Source organism: Phyllobates terribilis, unplaced genomic scaffold (assembly GCF_046119375.1).
Source record: "Phyllobates terribilis strain yellow unplaced genomic scaffold, ASM4611937v1 Scaffold_3__8_contigs__length_932513732, whole genome shotgun sequence".
In the NCBI taxonomy this organism is placed as follows: Eukaryota; Metazoa; Chordata; class Amphibia; order Anura; family Dendrobatidae; genus Phyllobates; species Phyllobates terribilis.
Window position 1 is genome coordinate 466,673,394 of NW_027362763.1, and position 22,154 is coordinate 466,695,547.

Below are 22,154 nucleotides of genomic sequence, written 5' to 3' on the forward strand. Positions count from 1 at the left end.
CATACATACATTCATGTAATGGTACATGAACATTTTTTATTAAAACATAGATATTTGTAGGATAAACTTTTTATTGGAGGAAAGTGTGGGTTCACCCCTAAACACTATTATATGAGATATATTTAGATATAATCTATATTAGATGTTGAACAGGGCTGTATTATAGTCAAAAGCTGCATTCACAGTTCTGCTAGTTACTGTTGAACCCAGTCCTTAGCTTGTTTACAGTCACTTTCCTCCAAGGTTCGCTCAACTCACAGCTCTATATGCAGCACTGCATTCTGGGAAAGTTTGTTCTTTAAAAATTTCACCACTGAAATTAGAAATCACCAGAAAACGGTCTACGCAGACATTTCACTGGTAGGGAATGTAACACAGGACATGTAAGATGTCAGATATGTAAGACAGAAGAAAGGAAAATGTAACTATCAATGCCATGTTTTTCAGATATGCTATAAAAAAAACCCTCACTGTTAAATGGGTTTCCCAAGATGGCAAATTATCCCCTATTCTATCCCGTATTCCTATGTACCCCATATAACACTAGTCACCGTTCACGGACAAGCCATGAGGCAGGATACTCCAATGTTCTAGGGTCAGATACCAAGTGAGCATGTCATAAGCAAAATGGAAAAGACAAAGGCAAAGTCAAGTCACGGTCCGAAGTCAGAATTCCAGGAGAAAAGCGGATCAGAGCAAATGGGTTGAGCAAGCGGATAATCAGATCTAGGTCAAAAGTCAGGCAGCAATAAATCAATGAACAGAGCACAGAATACCAGGCAGATGGCACCACAGAGGGAATGCTACGACTGGCAAAGATCTGGGCTGAGAGCTCAGCTAAGTAGCAAGGAATTAATTACAAACAGGAAGCGCCTGCAATAAGCCCAGCACCTCCCAGTCTCTGATTGGATGACTGAGCTGTCAAACAACACACTGACAGCTCAGCACGCCCCTGCACCAGATTGGATGACTGAGCAGTCATTCAACACACTGACAGCTCAGCACGCACCTGCACCTGATTGGATGACTGAGCTATCACTCACTCTGTGTATGACACGCTGAGGGAAGGAATCGTGACTCCCCAGCTATCCTAAAACAGGACTCTGTAGAGCCCTCCCATGAATGGATTGTCAGTGGAACTTCCAAAATTTGATGGGCGCTCACCTTGCTTTCTTTGGCCATGTCTTTGACAATGAACAGAGGCCAAGCATTCATACTTTCTTATCATTTAACTTTGGACTCTGCAACCCCATTCTCAGGGTTTTGGCATTTTGTTTTCGGGATTACTGAAGAATATGCTCAGGGGATCACTTGTGATTTTTCAAAAACCCTTTTAAGAGACACTTATGGGGAGAATATAACATAGATAGGTGGATACAAAGTAATTGTCCATAGTTCAAAATGCATTTTAAACAGTTTATATACAGTCATGGCCAAAAGTTTTGAGAATGACACCAAAATTATATTTTCACATGATCTGCTGGCCTCTGGTTTTTATTAGTTTTTGTCTGATGTTTATATCACATACAGAAATATAATTGCAATCATATTATGAGTACCAATAGGTTATATTGACAGTTAGAATGAGTTAATGCAGCAAGTCAATATTTGCAGTGTTGCCCCTTCTTCTTCAAGACCTCTGTAATTTCCCTGGCATGCTCTCAATCAACTTTTGGACCAAATCCTGACTGATAGCAGTCCATTCTTGCATAATCAATGCTTGCATTTTGCCAGAATTTGTTGGTTTTTGTTTGTCCACCCGTCTCTTGATGATTGACCACAAGTTCTCAATGGGATTAAGATCTGGGGAGTTTCCAGGCCATGGACCCAAAATCTCTATGTTTTGTTCCATGAGCCATTTAGTTATCACCTTTGCTTTATGGCAAGGTGCTCCATCATGCTGGAAAAGGCATTGTTGGGCGCCAAACTGCTCTTGGACGGTTGGGAGAAGTTGCTCTTGGAGGACATTCTGGTACCATTCTTTATTCATGGCTGTGTTTTTAGGCAAGACTGTGAGTGAGCCGATTCCCTTGGCTGAGAAGCAACCCCACACATGAATGGTTTCAGGATGCTTTACAGTTGGCATGAGACAAGACTGGTGGTAGTGCTCACCTCTTCTTCTCCGAATAAGCTGTTTTCCAGATGTCCCAAACAATCGAAAAGGGGATTCATCAGAGAAAATGACTTTGCCCCAGTCCTCAGCAGTCCACTCCCTGTACCTTTTGCAGAATATCAGTCGGTCCCTGATGTTTTTTCTGGAGAGAAGTGGCTTCTTTGCTGCCTTCCTTGAAACCAGCCCTTGCTCAAAGAGTCTACGCCTCACAGTGCGTGCAGAAGCACTCACACCAGCCTGCTGCCATTCCTGAGCAAGCTCGGCACTGCTGGTAGTCCGATCCCGCAGCTGAAACAGTTTTAAGATACGGTCCTGGCGCTTGCTGGTCTATCTTGGGCGCCCTGGAGCCTTTTTGACAACAATGGAAGCTCTCTCCTTGAAGTTCTTGATGATGCGATAGATTGTTGACTGAGGTGCAATCTTTGTAGCTGCGATACTCTTCCCTGTTAGGCCATTTTTGTGCAGTGCAATGATGGCTGCACGTGTTTCTTTAGCGATAACCATGGTTAACTGAAGAGAAACAATGATACCAAGAACCAGCCTCCTTTTAAAGTGTCCAGTGATGTCATTCTTACTTAATCATGACTGACTGATTGTCAGCCCTGTCCTCATCAACACCCACACCTGTGTTAATGGATCAATCACTAAAACGATGTTAGCTGCTCCTTTTAAGGCAGGACTGCAATGATGTTGAAATGTGTTTTGGGGGTTAAAGTTCATTTTCTGGGCAAATATTGACTTTGCAAGTACAGTAATTGCTGTTAAGCTGATCACTCTTTGACATTCAGGAGTATATGCAAATTGCCATTACAAAAAATGAAGCAGTAAACTTTGGAAAAATTACTATTTGTCTCATTCTCAATACTTTTGGCCATGACTGTAGTGTTGTAGGGGACTTAGCCCAAATAACAATCATATTAGCACTGTACCTCTTACTAGTACAATGCCTGAGAAAATAACTTTTAATTCATATGCAAATGAGGAGGCTTCGGTGCACCCTTGGCGTGGCCAAGAGTTTGATGCACCTTTGATGCCTCATCATTTGCACATTGGGGCCGTTCCTCCTATTCTGATGGACAATTCTGAATGTTGCCACACGCCTTCTCCTCCCTGTCTGTCTATTTTCTTCTGACACCGCTTGCTACACTAATACACCTGGAAGTGCAGTGAGAGGCATCAGGAGAATGGAGACAGGAAGGAGAACAGGCCACTCACTCGACAGCAGTATTCAAACAGTGCTCACTCTGGGAAGTGAGCACTGTCAATTAGAAGCGTGGCATGTGCCCCCATATGCAAATGATGAAGCATCAAAGGTGCATTAAACTCTTGGCCACTGCAAGAATGCCTTAAGCCTCCTCATTTGCATATGAATTAAAAGTTATTTTCTCACCCTTGGTACCAGTAACAGGTACAATGCTTATACACAATGCTAATATGGTTGTTATAAGGGCTAAGTCTCCTACAACACTGTATAGCCCTTTTAAAATGCATTTTGGGTATGACGGACAAAAGTCAATGTATGGATGCAAAAATAGCATTCTCATAATTTTTGGAGGCTTTCATAAATTACTTTTATAGATGTTTCCCAGTTTATAAGATGTAATATGATCTATGCCGTTGCACTATGCTTTTCTCCCCACTCCCTTGTGCTCTTCCATATTGCAATAAGTAAAGTAAATCAGGTCCCTGGCTGTTCGCAAATTGAGTTAATTTGACTGTCACATATGACAGGAATGAGGGATCAGATGTTGGTTTGCTAATAGCAACTATTAATATCAAAAACTACTGCATTTTGTTGAAGTGTGGCGATATACAAATAGGCTAAATATTATCTTAGCATATAGTTCTATTTTTGACTGCTGAAAGTTGGTTTATTTCTTTCAGAATTGAATTATATTTGGCAATGTATTGATTTATGAATAATTGGAAGAGCACAAACATCACGGATGGGTAAATGATACATTTCTTCTATCCTTTCCAAAAATGAAGGCATCAGGAGAACCGCTGACATCTGTTTATCTGTTTATAGCAATGGCAAGAGAACCCATATTAATTCTTGTTCAAAATGCCATACAAAGGAAAGGCATTAGTGCAAACAAGAGTTGTATTTGCATTGTAGATCATGTCCTAGCCATCTGTGAGAACGGATGGTGCTATGAAATTAATGTGTTAATGAAATCACAGTAATTTCACAGAAGCAGTGAACGGGAATCTTAAGACGTTAGGTTTACAGTTAGGAGGTAATGGTATCGAAAATAGGCAATGTGCTTTGGTGCTGGAAAGTTGTTCCCAAGAAACCAAGTGAGAGGTCCTACTGTGTAAGGTTATCAAAGGATACCATGCAAATTCATTATCATGCTCCATGTACATGGCAGAATCGTAGGCTCTTTTATGTACTGGCATATGGTGCTAGATGTGGAGCCACATTATGAAGTTATCGTTACTAGAAGTATTGCTTCCAGGGAAGAATAGGTCCATAATAACTTACTCAAAGCCATACTGTGCCAAAATCTGAGACATACAGAGGTCTAGTGGACTCAACATATAACTATTCTGCATAACTGGGAGGCTGTATAGAGCCAATATACACTTGTGTGCATGCGTCCTTAGAGTAACTACTTTCTATTATATTCCTATTCTAGCTACTATGTCTTTCTAGAGTAACTCCTGCGATTGGATTGCTACTTCCAATAGATGGCAGTAGAGTTCTAGTTCTCTTCCTCTCTGAAGAGACAATTTGCATATTTCCCATAGGAGCATTGTGGCTTTAAAAGTCTCCTCACCTGATGTGCTTAACACGTCGCTTTCCGCAAGGAGAAATATTACCCCTAGATACTGGAGTAACGCCTAAAACTTAAGACAGGCATTAGAATTTGTCTGGAATCACCTGGATTTTATATACTGCTGACATTTTTTGGCATGAATAACTCATCCACCTTACTTATCAGTATCAGTGGATGCAACTTTTACTTACGGTTTCTTATTTTCAACCTATTGATCACATTATAGCTACACTTTCATGAAGTGCTTCAAGAGCAAAATTGAACAGTTTAGCTTAAATCTCAACAATTTTTGTAAAAAAATAAATAAATAAATAATAAAAAAAAAAAATATATATATATATATATATATATATATATATATATATATATGTTTATTTACAGATTTCTAGATTGGAATAATTATTGCTGAAACTATACATCCATGATTTTATGTTTCATTTTTAATTGTCAGCTAGATAAATATCCTTAGAAATACATTTTGTAATAATAAAAAACTAAGCTGAAACTCGAGAGGCTAGAATGAAGAGAAATGAGGCGTCAATAATGTACAGAATGAGACAAGAAGGAAGGAGGTTAAAATAGTGTTTTATGGTGGGTACAGCACTGCTAAAGCGGTAGTCCAGGACTAACATATCGATGACCTTTCTATAAAGTAGATCATCAATATCAGATTGATGGGAATCCATTACCCAGGAACTCCACTGATGAGCTGTTATTAACTCTAGGGGCAGCCAGATGTAAATAATGTATATAGTCAGAAAAGCAGAGCTCCATACACTGCATAGTGGCTGTTCCCAGGTACTGCACATCAGCTTCTATTCAAAAGATGGACACTCATCTGTTAGTTAGTCCTGAACTACCCCTTTTAATAAACAAACAATCATATCAGCATCTGATATAGCACAAGAGCTGGTGTTATTTAGAATATTTTGACGTGTATCATGTGTTTTTGTTGTATACTATTGATAATAATTTTTTTTCATATTGCTCATTTTGTTACTTTATTTTAGGTATGTGATTGGTGTAAGCACATACGGCATACTAAAGAATACCTGGACTTTGGAGATGGAGAAAGAAGGCTTCAATTCTGCAGTGCAAAGTGTCTAAATCAGTACAAAATGGACATTTTTTACAAAGAAACACAAGCCAACCTTCCAGCTGGACTGTGCAACACATTACATCCTCCAGTTGACAATAAACCAGAAGGCACGGGGGTACAGCTGCTAACTCCAGATTCCTGGAATATACCGCTGACAGATGCTCGAAGAAAGGTTCCTTCCCCAGTGTCTGCAGCTGGCCAAATGCAAGGTCCTGGATCATCAGCCTCAACTACTGCCTCCCCTTCTGAAAATGCCAACAACTCAGTTACTAAAATCCCCACACCGGTTCCCAAATCCATTCCTCTAAATGAAAGCCCAAATATAGCCCCAGTCCCTATTCCACCGCCTGCCAGCCTTGTGCCTCCAATGGGCATGCCACCCAGGAGTCCTCCGATGATTATGACAAATAGAGGACCAGTTCCTTTGCCCATATTCATGGAACAACAACTTATACAACATATACGCCCACCATTTCTAAGGGGTCCTCATCACTCAAATCCTAATAGTCCTTTGTCCAATCAAATAATTCCTGGTATGGGTCCACCACCAGGTGGTCCTAGAATTATGGGACCTACATCAAGTCCTATGCATAGACCAATGTTATCGCCTCACATTCACCCACCAACTACCCCTACAATACCAGGCAATCCACCAGGACTGATTCCACCACATCCACCTGGAGGTCCTTTACCTAGTCTGCCTTTCCCTCCTATGGGCATGATGCCAAATGGTCCTATACACATGCCTCAGATGATGAACTTTGGTTTACCATCACTTGCTCCTTTAGTGCCACCACCTACCCTTTTAGTGCCATACCCAGTTATTGTTCCCTTACCTGTTCCAATTCCAATTCCTATACCTATTCCTCATCCAGTGGATTCAAAACCTCCAAAGGACTTCTCCAGTAATGGTGAAAGCATCATTCCAAGTTCATCCAGTGACAGCCCAGGAGCAAAGCCAAAGGAAAATTCTTTGCCTCCGAGGGAGTCCAATCAAAGCTCTTTAAAACCTTCTGACACTTCACCTGGTGGTTCAGGGCACTCTTCTCACCAGGCTCCAGATGTTCAAGAACATTTGAAAACTGAATTAGTGGATTTGACGTTGAGGACAGTAAGCCCAGAAAACAGTAAACCTAGCATCCCCAATACACTTCAGGTGCCACAGGATGGGGTCATAGATTTAACTGTGGCACATAGGTCTAGACTCCATAATGTAATTCATAAAGCTGTTAATACTCAGTTAAAACTTGAATCAGAACCCATCAGTGTTGCAAGCCTGGCTTTTGGTAACTCAGACAGAACCAACTGTAATGACTGTATGGATGGTAGTAACCCAGTGGAAACAAAGTTGTATCCATCTAATGATTCGAATTTTTGTGGTTTAAACTCACGGGCACCAAGTAACCCAGGCCATGAAAGCAGTGCAGCAGTTTGCAATGTAATTGTAAATGGCACAAAGAGCACAGAGGGCACTAAAAACTCTGATAAGTCACATGAGCAGAAAAAGACAATAGACAAGGAGCCAGTAGTTAGCGAGATGGAATCTGTTAAAGAAAATAACTGTGCTTCAAATTGCCACTCTGAGCTCGAAGCCGGCAAAAAGAGTCTTGTAGAAGAGTCTCTGACAGCAGGGGACAAGCAAGATCCTAATCTAAACAACCCCGCGGATGAGGACCATGCTTATGCTTTGAGGATGTTGCCTAAAACAGGCTGCGTTATCCAGCCTGTGCCAAAACCAGCAGAAAAGACTGCAATATCACCATGTATAATCTCATCTCCAATTCTCACCACGGGGACAGAAGATTTGGAGCCACCACTCAAAAGGAGGTGTCTCCGTATTCGAAATCAAAATAAATAAAGGTTTGTGAAAATATCATCCGTAAAGTTTTAATTCCTTCGAGATTTTAGGATTTTTATTTAATATTTTTATGACAGAAAAACAGCAAGAAAAAACAGTTACCACATCTGCTGTGGTCATGTTTCTTTGTCAGTTTATCATATCATTTTTGGCCAATAGTTGGTTGAACAAATTTATACAATTATTATTATTTTTTTCTAAAATAACCAAAAAGTGAAAATGAACATTTTACCTCAAATCAACTCTCCTGGTTTCTAAATATGTTTCGTTGTTCTAGTGTAGCTTTTTCTCCTAATGTGTCTTTTTTATACATTTGTGTTCTGAGATTACATTATTGCCAAAATTTCTTCATTTCTGCACAGTTGAATAAATTAAAAGGGTTGTCTGGGACGTTTATATTGATGTCCTATTTTTAGGATAGGTTGCGAACATCTGATCGGTTGGGGTATAACACCCAGCATCTTCACTGATCAGCTGTTCCTGGTGTCAAATGACAGTACAGAATAGTGGCCGCATCCGGGAACTGCTCATCCTCCCATTTAAATGAAAGGGGGGCTGATGTGCAGTACGTGAACGTGGTCACTATGCAGTTGACGGAGCTCTGCCGACCCTCACAGAGAACAGCTAATTGGTTGGGGTGTCGGGTGTCACACCCGCACGATCAGATATTGATAATCTATCCTAAGGATTGGCCATCAATATAAAATTCCCAGTATAACTGAAGTGATATAAGATTGGTCAAACTCCATACAATGAATATAGAAAATATGATCCCTTACTATATATTTCCTAGTGGTAACTTTGAAGAATGCTCAATTAAAAAAGCACTCCCATCAAAGTTTTTATCTTAATACATCGTCATATTTTATAGCGCTGTGTACTTACAATTGCTCATTTTGCCTTTCTACTCAGTTAATTTGTCTCTTTTCTCTGCTGTACGTAGAAACAGGAAGTCTCTTGTCCCTGCATTTATCATCCTCCTCTTCAGCTCTTGACCCAGCTGTCCCCTCCTCCCCACCCAGGGACCTTTGCAGTGACTTATGACTCATGCAGAGAAAACTGTCCTCCTGTTTCTACATAGAGCTTAGAAGGATTCAGCTAGTCAGTTTTTAATCATGTGATGTCATAGACCTAATGGGAAAGAAAAGAATTAACTGGTTAGAAGGGCAAAATGAGCAATTGTAAGTACACAGTGCCATATAACATGATGAGTGCAATATATTAACAGGATAAAAACTTTGATGGGAGTGCATCTTTAAGTGACCATATGGAAACATGAAGCTTAGAATCGTCTATTATGAGAGTACCTGAACTCTCAGCAAAAGGTGCATCAGCTTTTGCCCAAAGTTTCATTTTGATCAAATGAGTGTAGTTTTTTTTTCACATATATTGCAACTAAACAGGTCCATGCAGCTCTATAGCTGCCTCTTTCTCTGGTCTTCTTATGGAAGTTTGCTATATAGTGCTTATTAGATTTCAGAGGTACGTGCTGTCTGGTTTCCAATAGGAAGCATATAAAAATATTTCTATACTAAACTCAGGATTCAGCAAAACAAATTGTCTTTAGATTTCAACAGATTCTACATAAGGGGATAGCATGAACCCTAAGGCCATGTTCACATGCATCGTTTTTGCAACACTTTTTTTCTGCAGCCCAAACATGCTATCTTAGTAGTAAAAACGCCGTGTTCAAAACTCACGTTTTGCTGCATTTTGGCAGCATTTTTTTTTTCTGCAGATTACGTGTGATTTGTCTACAGTACATGTTAAATAAATAATAATTAATAATAAAGTTAGTATTATTCACCAAAAACGCATAAAAAACACTGTTTGCTGCGTTTATTGCACTTTCATTGCTTTCTATGTGAAAAAACTCTGCAAAAACACAGCTACAAAGCTGAAAGAATTGACATGCTGCAGATTTAAAAAACGCTGCATATGTAGTTCTCGTGTGCATGAGAGTTCTGAAATTTCAAAGCTTTTGCTGGTACTGTAAAGCGCTTGTCAATATAATGTCACTATTGAAAATGGAATGTTACAATTCAAGATTGGACACATTCTAAACGTCTGCTATTCCTTAGCCTAAATCGCATCTGCTGTTCCTTAGCCTAAATTTCATGGCTCTCCCATGTTGGATGGTGCCACCACCAAAGTATTGTGCACTGTGACCAGTTATAAGTGGCATGCCGTTTGGTGGGAAAATAACATTGCTACACAGTGGGACAGTTGATGTGCTTTGGTAGTATGCATGCTGTTTGAAATTGATGTTTACAACATCTATAAACTATGTCCCCAATTTATCAAAGTGTTTTTACCAGATTTCTGGAGTAAAGCACTTTGAAAAGTCTAAAAACTTTTGCGCACCTTGTATTTGCGCCAACATTTTGTACCTTTTGGTGTTTTCATGCCAGCTTCGACAACCTGCCACTGACTGTGGGTGAAGCAATGCCCGCCTGACAAATTCTTCAAAAGTTATGCCATTTTATTGGTGTAACAAGTGTCAGGCTGAAGAACATTGGGTCCAACAGAGGATTTGATTCTGAGGGCTCACCTTTGCCCCCACTCAAGAGCCCCATAGCAGCTGCAAGGTTTGCACTGTGAACTCTCCTGAAGGAGAAGCCAGGGCCCACCAGAGGATTCTCTGGTTCTCTGGTGGGCCAGTCCAACCCTGGGTGTAACTTACAGCAGAAATGTACTCTAGTCCCTCGCTGTAGTGACACACCCCATTTATTAAATGCCAGTCTTAAAGAATCGGGTCCTATGAATTTTTCCTAGATGTGAAATGTACTATTAGGTTGACTTTGTAAAAAGCTTCATTATCCAGAATTTAGAGATCTTTCCAAAACCTTTAGGGATTACTACGTTTAAAGACTACTTGTCAGCTTGTTTTTACATATGGAAGTAGTGGTATGGCTGAATCGGCACTTGCCTCCCCCCCAAAAAAAAATTATCATTTTTTTGTATAGATCATATTTGTCAGTCATGGGAAAACTAGTTTGCAAACTATATGCAAATCAGACTGGAACAGCACTGGGGCATTTCAATGCACTTTGGTTATTCCAAGTGCATGGACACGCCCCTAGTGCACTTACAGGATGATTTGCATATGGCTTCCTCGTTAGATTTCTCATAATTGGCACAACTGATCTCTAAAAAAAAAGATATCATTCTTATTGTAGTACAAGTACCTAAATAGCTGTACAACTACTTCCTTTCCTTATATAAAAACGTGCTGACAGGTTGCCTTTAATAACCTCTTTAATACCTTTAATCATTCTTCAATGCATTAATGTAAGGATGTTCATTGCAACATTGAATATTCTCTGAATGAAATTGCTGTTTGAACATGAATTTCTAAACTGTGAAAAATAAAGATTATTTATTTTTTAATTATCATTAATGTGTTTATACACACATGCCAAGTTCATTCATCTTTTAATATTATCTACGGATGCAATTGAGTATACGTCATTGATTTATGTTAATACAGTCCTTTTGTGGTGTTGGCTACTCCTTGAATAGACATACATTTTTTCACTTTATTGGATACAAGCTAATAACTGACAAAAATGGCATCAAAGTTACATGATGTGAACAAGGTGTAATTTTAAAAATGGACTTGTGAATAAGGACCATTGTACTGTGCTGCCATCTTGTGACCACTTTTGGAGTAGATCAAGTAGATGCCATCTCTGGAAAACATCTATAATAGACTTTTACTTTGTGCTGTAGATCTTTTTGTTGTTCTTTAGGGTTTACTGTATGTGATACTAAATATTTCATATAATATCTTATGGTTTCTGTAATATATTAGTTAAAGGGATATTTTCTTCTTAGCAGGAGCATACATAGAAATCATGGGGCCCCATAGCAGAAGCTCTAATTGCCCCCCCCCCCCCAAATAAATAAATAAATATTTGTCTGTGTCACAGAAGAGCAGATCTCACAACTTTCCAGCCTTTATATAGTAATTTTCCTCCTGCTAAAGTCCTAGATCCCTCTTTCATTTCCCCATAAAGTATGATGCCAACAAAAGTGCCCCCCAAACACAGTATGATACCCCCATGGTGCATTCATCCACATTAACCTCCACATGCACAGTATAATGACCCTACAGTACCCCACTTCAATGCCCAAGGCAAAGTATGGTGACACCAACACAGTATGATCCCCCAACTGTGACCCCCACAGAGCCCTCCATACACTATAATGTGCTTACATACAGTATAATGGCCTGCACTAGCCCTCCAAACAGTATAATGGCCCCCCACATAGCCCTCAAAATATTATAATGGCCCCACATAGCCTTCCATGTAGTATAATACGCCACTGATAATCCTCCATATAGTATAATGCGCCCCCATAATCCTCCATATAGTATAATGCGCCCCCCATAATCCTCCATATAGTATAATGAACTTCCCATGGTCCTCCATAGAATATAATTCACTCCCCACAGTCCTCCATACAGTATATTACACACCCCATAGGGTAAAATGCAGCCCCCATATAGTATAATGCACCCCACAGTCCTGCAGTATTATGGGCACCACGTACTCACTGATTTTTAAAATACCGTATATTTTAAATAAGCCGACCCGAGTATAAAGCCGAGGCCCCTAATTTTACAACAAAAAAACTGGAAAAATGTATTGACTCGAGTGTAAGGGTGGGAAATGCGGCAGCTAATAGTAAATTTCCCAATCCTGGTATGTATGGCACCCATCATCCCCCAATCCTGGTACGTATGGCACCCCTCATCCCCCAATCCTGGTATGTGTGGCCTCCTCAATCCCCCAATCCTGGTATGTGTGGCCTCCTCAATCCCCCAATCCTGGTATGTGTGGCCTCCTCAATCCCCCAATCCTGGTATGTGTGGCCTCCTCAATCCCCCAATCCTGGTATGTGTGGCCTCCTCAATCCCCCAATCCTGGTATGTGTAGCCTCCTCAATCCCCCAATCCTGGTATGTGTGGCCTCCTCAATCCCCCAATCCTGGTATGTGTGGCCTCCTCAATCCCTCAATCCTGGTATGTGTGGTCTCCTCAATCCCCCAATCCTGGTATGTATGGCCCCCTCATCCCCCAATCACTGCACACACAAAAAAATAAACACTAGTACTCACCTTCCTTCCTCACCTCTCCTCCAGTGCAGCGTCCTGTCTGCCGCAGCTCATGTCGGCATCTGAGCAACGCGCATTCTCAGATCCCGAGGCGAGCTGCTGCTGCCGGCATATTCGCTCCTCTCCACGCCAGGACTATGGGCATGGAGAAGAGTGAATATGCATTCTCTTTAGTAGCAGGCACTGTCAGCAGGAGCTGCGACTCAGCGCTCCTCCGTGCCCACTACTAAAGAGAATGAATATTCCCTCTTCTCCACGCCCATGGGAGTGGAGAAGAGGGAATATTCATGTCCCTTTAGCAGCGGGCACACGTGATAGCTGCTTCAGCGGCTACGGTGTCTGCTCCGCCGCAACCTCCCTCCCCCCACCACTATCCACCAATACTCACCTATACAACTTGTCCCCACGCTGCTTGGGTCCCCCCGCTGCTCGGGGCCCCTCGGCTCACGGGCCCCCCGCGGTCACGGCCCCCATAGCAGTGGCGTGGTCTGCCGCCATTGGAGGTACGCCACTGCTTCTCAGACATTTATGGCATATCCACAGGTAATACCATACAGTGGCATGTAAAAGTTTGGGCACCGCTGGCCAAAATTATTGTGAAGAGTTAAGCAAGTTGAAGATGAAATGACCTCTAAGAGGGCTAAAGTTAAAGATGACACATTTCCTTTGTATTTTAGGCAAAAAAAAAAAATATGTTCATCGTGTATATTTTAAAAATTACAAAAAGTTTGGGCACCTTGCATGGTTAGTACCTAGTAGCACCCCCCTTTTGAAAGTATCACAGCTTGTAAACTCTTTTTGAAGCCAAGAGTCTTTGAATTCTTGCTTGAGGGATTTACATCCATTCTTCCTTGGAAAATTCTTCAAGTTCTGTGAGATTCCTGGGTCGTCTTGCATGCACTGCTATTTTGAGGTCTAGCCACAGATTTCAGATCAGGGGACTGTGAGGGCCATTGTAAAACCTTCAGCTTGTACCTTTTGAGGAAGTCTATTGTGGATTTTGACGTGTGTTTAGAATCATTATCTATTTTGTAGAAGCCATCATCTTTTCAACTTCAGCTTTTTTACAGATGGTGTTATGTTTGCATCAAGAATTTGTTGAAATTTTGTTGAATCCATTCTGCCCTCTATCCATGAAATGTTCCCCGTGCCATTAGCTGTAACATAGCCCCAAAGCATGATTTATCTAACGCCATGCTTAATGGTTGGCAAGATGTTCTTTTCCTGAAATGATGTGCCCTTTTTTCTCCACACATACCTTTGATCATTGTGGCCAAAGAGTTCTATTTACTTCATTGGTTCAAAGGACTTAGATGTTCTTTTGCATACTTCTGATGCTGAGAACTCTGTGGTGAGGACACAGGAGAGGTATTCTTCTCATGACTCTTCCATGAAGGCCAAATTTGTGCCGGTGTTTATGAACAGTAGAACATTGTACCACAACTCCAGAGTCTGCTAAATCTTTCTGAAGGAGTTTTGCAGTCAAGGGGGGGTTCTGATTTGCCTCTCTAGCAATTTTATAAGCAGTTCATTCTGAAACTTTGCTTGGTCTACCCGACCTTATCTTGACCTCCACTGTCCCTGTTAACTGCCATTTCTTGATTACATTTCGAACTGAGGAAAGGGCAACTTGAAAACACTTTGCTATCTTCTTATAACCTTCATCTGCTTTGTGGGCCTCCATCATTTTCGGAGTGCTAGGCAGCTGCTTAGAAGAACCCATGGGTGCTGTTTTTTAGCACAAGTTAGAGGAGGCTGGATTTTTATAAAGTTGGGAAATTTGCATCACCTGGCCTTTCCTAACGATGGTAGTGAACAAGCCATAACCCTAACAGGCTAATTAAGGTCTGAAACCTAGGTCAAAGTTATCTGAGCACACAAATCTCCAATGGTGCCCAAACTTTTGCATCTGCCCTTTTTCCTTTTTGTAATTTTTAAAATGTAAAAAAATGAATATATACTTTTTTGTTGTTGCCCAAAATACAACAAAAATGTGTTATCTTTAACTTTAGCCCTTTAGAGATCATTTCATTTTCAACTTGCTTAACTGTTCACAATAACAATAATTTTGACCAGGGGTGTACAAACTTTTACATGCCACTGTAAGTGTCATAGATGTGGAGTCAACCTCAGGGACCTGCAACTTTTTTGAGCTATGTACCATAGCTGCTGCTGGTGAAGAAGTGTCTCTGCATGCTCAGCTTTCTCTATTGAATTCTTTGTGAGATATGAAAATAGGTGAGAAAACTTGAAACCTGCATCTATCTATTAGCCATTTATGGTTTATCCTGTGGATATGCTATAAATGTCTGACCTGAGAATACTCATTAAATGCCCCCTTTTTTTAAAATATTTTACTTTTTAAAGAGGAAATGTCATCTGGTCAAGAGTGGGCAGTTTTTGGTCTTATTTAATTCCCTTTGTTTCTCTGAGTATGCTGGGGGAGGGTTGTTTACTATCCGCCATATGGTCCCAGAGATATGGGCCTTTTTATTTAGTGCTAACTTTTATGGCTTTTCTAAAGGGGTGTTGCTCACAAAGTAAGTATTAATGCAGGGCAGCCTAAAGATACACCCCAAAAAAATTCTGCGAGTGCCCACCCCCTTAGTAAAAACCATAAAAATTAAGCTAAATAAAAATGCCTATCTCTATAACAGATTTAAAAAAAAGAACAGCATAGTTATTGAAGCAGCAAAAATAGGAGCAAATATTGGACAACTTTGACCTGGTGACAGGTCCTATTTAAAGGGGTATTCTTAAGTTGTCTCTTGAGCAGCTCAGAGTTATGCTGTCTATGCTAATCTCCTTACTTCCCCATTTCTAGCAGGGCAGGTTCTCCTCCTTGCGTGATAGCTCTCGTGAGTAGCAGAACAGTAGTATTAGTAGAACTTTAAAGCTCAGCACAAGTCCTGCTGTTAGATATTCAGTTTTCAGTGGTTTGTTCTGGATGGCACACTGCTATCACTATATTTTCATATCGTCTGAATAACTACACGGCTCAGGAAAGTGAGATCCTTGATTAGGAGCACTGCTCTGGAAACTACTGATGCTGTGCACTGGTAATTTTGCAAGTTTTACAACAGCATGCTTGTCAGGAGAAAGAAGGAGAGGGAGAAGAGCAGCTAACTGATGTATAGAAATCAATGGGCTGAAGAGAGGTGAATGGGATATCACAAGATTACTTGTCTCCTGGAATGTAACTACTGTGCACTCTCAGCCAGGGTCTGGGCAGGCACTAGTGGTCAAGCTCCATGAAAACCAGCTGTACACTATACAAGATAAAAGCTCTCATTACAAGAAAATGGCAGCATATAGAAATAAATAGCTTTAGTTATGGTTTTTGGAAATCTTCCTGTAAAAGGAGGCATTGGTTGTCTCACCGGTCATCGCTCACTTATTTAGACTGACGCTGGGACTGGTGCACCTGTGCTTCCTTTTGTTTTGTTGTAAGTCCCTGCATTTCTCATTATTTGTCTGTGTATCAATGTGCATTTTCTATAGACATCAAAGTATGTTAGCTGTAGCTACAAGAGGGATGGGCACTAAATGGAGATTTATGGTTATATGATCATGTTGATGCTAAGTTTAGACAATGTTGTAGTGTTTGAAGCAACATATGTAAGAGATACAGTATCAAGTTGATTTCTTATTCCTGTAAATATAAAAATGCAGCTTGACTGTAACTCAGTAGCAGCTTATATATCGTCATAGCTAATTCATTGAATTCAGTAATAATTTCTGTATAAATTAGTTTCTAATGAGTTATAAATAAAGACGATGGTATGCTGTAAACCATCTGGCCTGTAATCACAGATGACATTGCTAAAATTAAAGCGAACAATTCAGAGAAACACATTAGAAGCTAGATTAGACATTTTATAGCTGCTGCCCTTAGTCTGCCTGCTGCATACATTAATGATCTAAAAAAAAAAAAAGAAATATTCCCATATTATCCAAATATAACTAATTCTATTTAAGTAGATTTTTATTTCCTGTCAGCCTTTATTTCAATTTTATCATAAAAAGATGAAGTGGTTTTTAAAGACCATTTAGATAGTTTTACTTAATTCCCTACCATTAACTATGCCTGTAATAGAATAATTGCAATATGCGGTGTACTCCATTCATATTATGCTAAACACTGTCTTTTATACTTATTACAGTTCTGTTAGCCAAAAATTTCCAAGTCACTGATCCATATACAGAAGACTTGAGCAAATAACTTCAAAATCTAAACACTGGCTATCAGAAAAAAAACCTTGCAATATTTCTAAAATTGAGGCATGATGAAGCTCCTGAGCCTTGATGTAATCTTCACCAAGGCCAAATATCAGTTACTGTATAGGTGCAATATACTAGATAAAAAAGTAAAAAATAAAAATGTATTTGTATAGTGCTTGGTTAAACTACTGTATACAGGGTGCAGTATGTCACTATTAGTGATGAGCGAGTATGTTCGGTTAACCCTTTCGCCGAGTATACTCGGCCGAGCACCGAGTATTTATAGAATGCTCGGGCTTTAAGTTTTCGTCGCTCCGTGAACATGATTTTCGACTGTTTTACAGATTTAATACATGTAAGGAATGCCTGTTTTTCCTGCATTCCTCACATGTATTAAATCTGTTAAACAGTTGCAAATCATGTTCACGGAGCGACGAAAACTTAAAGCCCGAGCATTCTATAAATACTCGGTGCTCGGCCGAGTATACTCGGCGAAAGGGTTAACCGAACATACTCGCTCATCACTGGTCACTATGCATCAAGGTTCACTTACATTATGAGTCCAGTTTACGTCTAAACCACTGTATTCCCTGTTCTTACACCACTAGATTGATTTTTACTAGTAATATATATTATAAATTATAATATACACTCCTCAACAGTAAAAATGCAACACCAAGAAGGAAAAGTAGCGGAATTATAGAACTCAAAGACTAGAAGGGTACCGATTCCGCACATTATCCCACCCCACACCATAATCCCAGGAGTAGGACGATGCGACGTTCCCTCGAAAAGACCTCTTCATGGTGTTGCTTATGTGGTTTCATCAGAATCAGAGAATGGCGCGTAGTAAAACATTCTGTACTGCAAGTGAAATTGGACATCACATACCATGCCTAAGGCGTAAACAGTGTCTACATTAACCATCAGAAAGCCTTTGCATGACATTGGGCTACAAGCCAGAAGTCCAGCATCAGGTGTTTCATTGACCTCATAGCACCGTTCTCAAAGCCTATTATGGTCAAGGTAGGAAAGCAATGGAGGCTGGAATGGAGGTCTCTCCACTTCAATGATGAATCCTGCTTTGATTTTATCACTTGAAAATTGGTATGGAGACATGTAGGCAATGCCAGGAAGAATTATTCATGAGAAAACGTGAAAGTGTCCCAAGAGTTTTTCAACATGACAATGTCAGGTCACATGTTCCTGGTGCTACTGTGAGCAGCCTGTGTGGCCTAAACATGCTCCCATGGCCGGCATCAATTTGCCTCCCATCAAACACATTCGGGTTGTCATTGTTTGGTATAAAGGGAGCTGCCAGCAGCGAATCTTGATGATTTGCATGCCCACGTGCATTCCTCAGACAACCACTTATAACCTCACTGATAACATGCCAAGGCTGTAAGTGCATGTATTTCTGTTCATGGAGCTCATACTTGATACCAAATAAATCGAGATTTTTTTTGAAAATTTTGTTTCAATTTTTCCATCATTTGCATATCATTAACAGATCTATCCATCCTGTGAGTTCCATAAATCCATGAAGTTTCCTTCTTTGTGTTGCACTTACAATGTTGAGGAGTGTAGATATAATGTTATATTAACTATGGTTACAGAAACTCAGCAATGCATACCACCTCAACCAGATGAATGCACAAATCAGCCATAATATTAACACCACTGACAGGTGAAGTGCTTGACATTGATTGTCTCTTGCATCTATAGTTATGGCTAGCAATTCCAGTCTGTTCCTACAGAACTACTATAGCACAAATTGCGGAAAAAGTTCACGTTCAGTATGACAAAAAGATGTGCCGTACTGGGTAGTCACGGACCAGTCTGAGTGCCCCAAATCATGTACAATAGACATTTAATCATTAGAAAAGAGCAATGACCGAATGGCAGAAAATCAACTGATCTGGTGAATCATGTCTTCATCTACATCATGTGGATGGCTTGCCTGGTGCCACCATGATGGCAGAAGAAGACGAGCCAGCCGAGGCAGTGTGATAGTCCGGGCAATGTTCTACTGGAAAATACTGTTCCTGGCATTCATGTTGATGTTTTTTTGACACATATTACCTGCCTAAGCATTGTTTCAGGCCATGTTCAACCCTACAGCAATAGTATTCCTTAACTTTCAGCGGGCTATGGCACTCAATAGGTTGTACTGGAAAAAGAATGCAAAAACTAAATTGATAAGCACGTCCTGGTCACATGAAATAAATATACAGGTCCAGGCTGGTGTTAGTACTCCGCACTAGCATAAGAATAAGTACAACTGCACCCTGAGCGAGCAAATATATTTGTGGACATTAAATATATGAATTTTTAACTGCATTACTTCTGTATAAACTATACTTTAAAGTTGAATTTGATCAAATTGCGTGAACTCTTCTGCCAGCAACAAGGCAACATACACTGCTCAAAAAAATAAAGGGAACACTTAAACAACAGAATATAACTCCAAGTAAATCAAACTTTTGTGAAATCAAACTGTCCACTTAGGAAGCAACACTGATTGACAATCAATTTCACATGCTGTTGTGCAAATGGAATAGACAATAGATGGAAATTATTGGCAATTATCAAGACACACTCAATAAAGGAGTGGTTCTGCAGGTGGGGACCACAGACCACATCTCAGTACCAATGCTTTCTGGCTGATGTTTTGGTCACTTTTGAATGTTGGTTGTGCTTTCACACTCGTGGTAGCATGAGACGGACTCTACAACCCACAGAAGTTGCTCAGGTAGTGCAGCTCATCCAGAATGGCACATCAATGTGAGCTGTGGCAAGAAGGTTTGCTGTGTCTGTCAGCGTAGTGTCCAGAGGCTGGAGGTGCTACCAGGAGACAGGCCAGTACATCAGGAGACGTGGAGGGGTTCGTAGGAGGGCAACAACCCAGCAGCAGGACCGCTACCTCCGCCTTTGTGCAAGGAGGAACAGGAGGAGCACTGCCAGAGCCCTGCAAAGTGACCTCCAGCAGGCCACAAATGTGCATGTGTCTGCACAAATGGTTAGAAACCGACTCCATGAGGGTGGTATGAGGGCCCGACATCCACAGATGGGGGTTGTGCTCACAGCCCAACACCGTGCAGGACGCTTGGCATTTCCCACAGAACACCAGGATTGGCAAAGTCGCCACTGGCGCCCTGTGCTCATCACAGATGAAAGCAGGTTCACACTGAGCACATATGACAGACGTGACAGAATCTGGAGACACCGTCTGCAACATCCTTCAACATGACTGGTTTGGCAGTGGGTCAGTAATGGTGTGGGGCCCGCCCGTTCCCCGGACCTGAATTCGATTGAGCACATCTGGGACATCATGTCTCACTCCATCCACCAACGTCACGTTGCACTACAGACTGTCCAGGAGTTGGTGGATGCTTTAGTCCAGGTCTGGGAGGAGATCCCACAGGAGACCATCCGCAACCTCATCAGCAGCATGCCCAGGCATTGTAGGGAGTTCATACAGTCACGTGGAGGCCACACACAATACTGAGCCTCATTTTGACTTGTTTTAAGGACATTACATCAAAGTTGGATCAGCCTGTAGTGTGTTTTTCCACTTTAATTTTGGGGGTGACTCCAAATCCAGGCCTCTATTGGTTAATAAATTTGATTTCCATTGATGATTTTTGTGTGATTTTGTTGTCAGCACATTCAACTTTGTACAGAATAAAGTATTTAATGAGAATATTTCATTCATTCAGATCTAGGATGTGTTATTTGATTGTTCCCTTTATTTTTTTGAGCAGTGTATATAGATGGTAATCTAAAGTATCAGAATTACATCTCATGGGCCAAGGTCTACAACGTTAATACCTTGGAGATGTAGGCCATTTTTTATAGGTTTTTTTCGCTTTCATTTTTTATCCTCGCTTTTCAAAATAACTTTTTTTTTCTTATGTCGACAGAGCCATAGGAGGGCTTATTTTTACAAGCCAAGTTGTAGCATGAACTGACATCATTCATTGTACCATACATGACAGACCAAAAGTTTGGACACACCTTCTCATTTAAAGATTTTTCTGTATTTTCATGACTTTGAAAATTGTACATTCACACTGAAGGCATCAAAACTATGAATTAACACATGTGGAATTATATACTTAACAAAAAAGTGTGAAATAACTGAAAATATGTCTTATATTCTAGGTTCTTCAAAGTAGCCACCTTTTGCTTTGATGACTGCTTTGCACACTCTTGGCATTCTCTTGATGAGCTTCAAGAGGTAGTCACCGGAAATGGTTTTCACTTCACAGGTGTGCCCTGTCAGGTTTAATAAGTGGGATTTCTTGCCTTATAAATTGGGTTGGGACCATAAGTTGTGTTGTGCAGAAGTCAGGGGGATACACAGCTGATAGTCCTACTGAATAGACTGTTAGAATTTGTATTATGGCAAGAAAAAAGCAGCTAAGTAAAGAAAAACGAGTGCCCATCATTACTTTAAGAAATGAAGGTCAGTCAGTCCGAAAAATTGGACAAACTTTGAAAGTGTCCCCAAGTGCAGTTGCAAAAACCATCAAGTGCTACAAAGAAACTGGCTTACATGAGGACCGCCCCAGGAAAGGAAGACCAAGAGTCACCTCTGCTTCTGAGGATAAGTTTATCCGAGTCACCAGCCTCAGAAATTGCAGGTTAACAGCAGCTCAGATTAAAGACCAGGTCAATGCCACACAGAGTTCTAGCAGCAGACACATCTCTACAACAACTGTTAAGAGGAGACTTTGTGCAGCAGGCCTTCATAGTAAAATAGCTGCTAGGAAACCACTACTAAGGACAGGCAACAAGCAGAAGAGACTTATTTGGGCTAAAGAACACAAGGAATGGACATTAGACCAGTGGAAATCTGTGCTTTGTTCGGATGAGTCCAAATTTGAGATCTTTGGTTCCAACCACTGTGTCTTTGTGCAGCGCAGAAAAGGTGAATGGATGGACTCTACATGCCTG

General features: G+C 40.7%; 1 protein-coding gene across 2 annotated transcripts in view; it reads left to right on the forward strand.

Annotated features, from left to right (window-relative positions):
- Positions 1–22,154, forward strand: part of SOBP (sine oculis binding protein homolog) — a 291,131-nt gene that overhangs the window by 253,168 nt on the left and 15,809 nt on the right. For both annotated transcript variants that reach the window (XM_073675804.1, XM_073675805.1), the window contains one exon: positions 5,907–7,855. In XM_073675804.1, coding sequence (XP_073531905.1) covers positions 5,907–7,853 — 1,947 coding nt within the window. In that variant the 3' untranslated portion in view covers positions 7,854–7,855. The remainder of the gene's footprint in view (positions 1–5,906; positions 7,856–22,154) is intronic.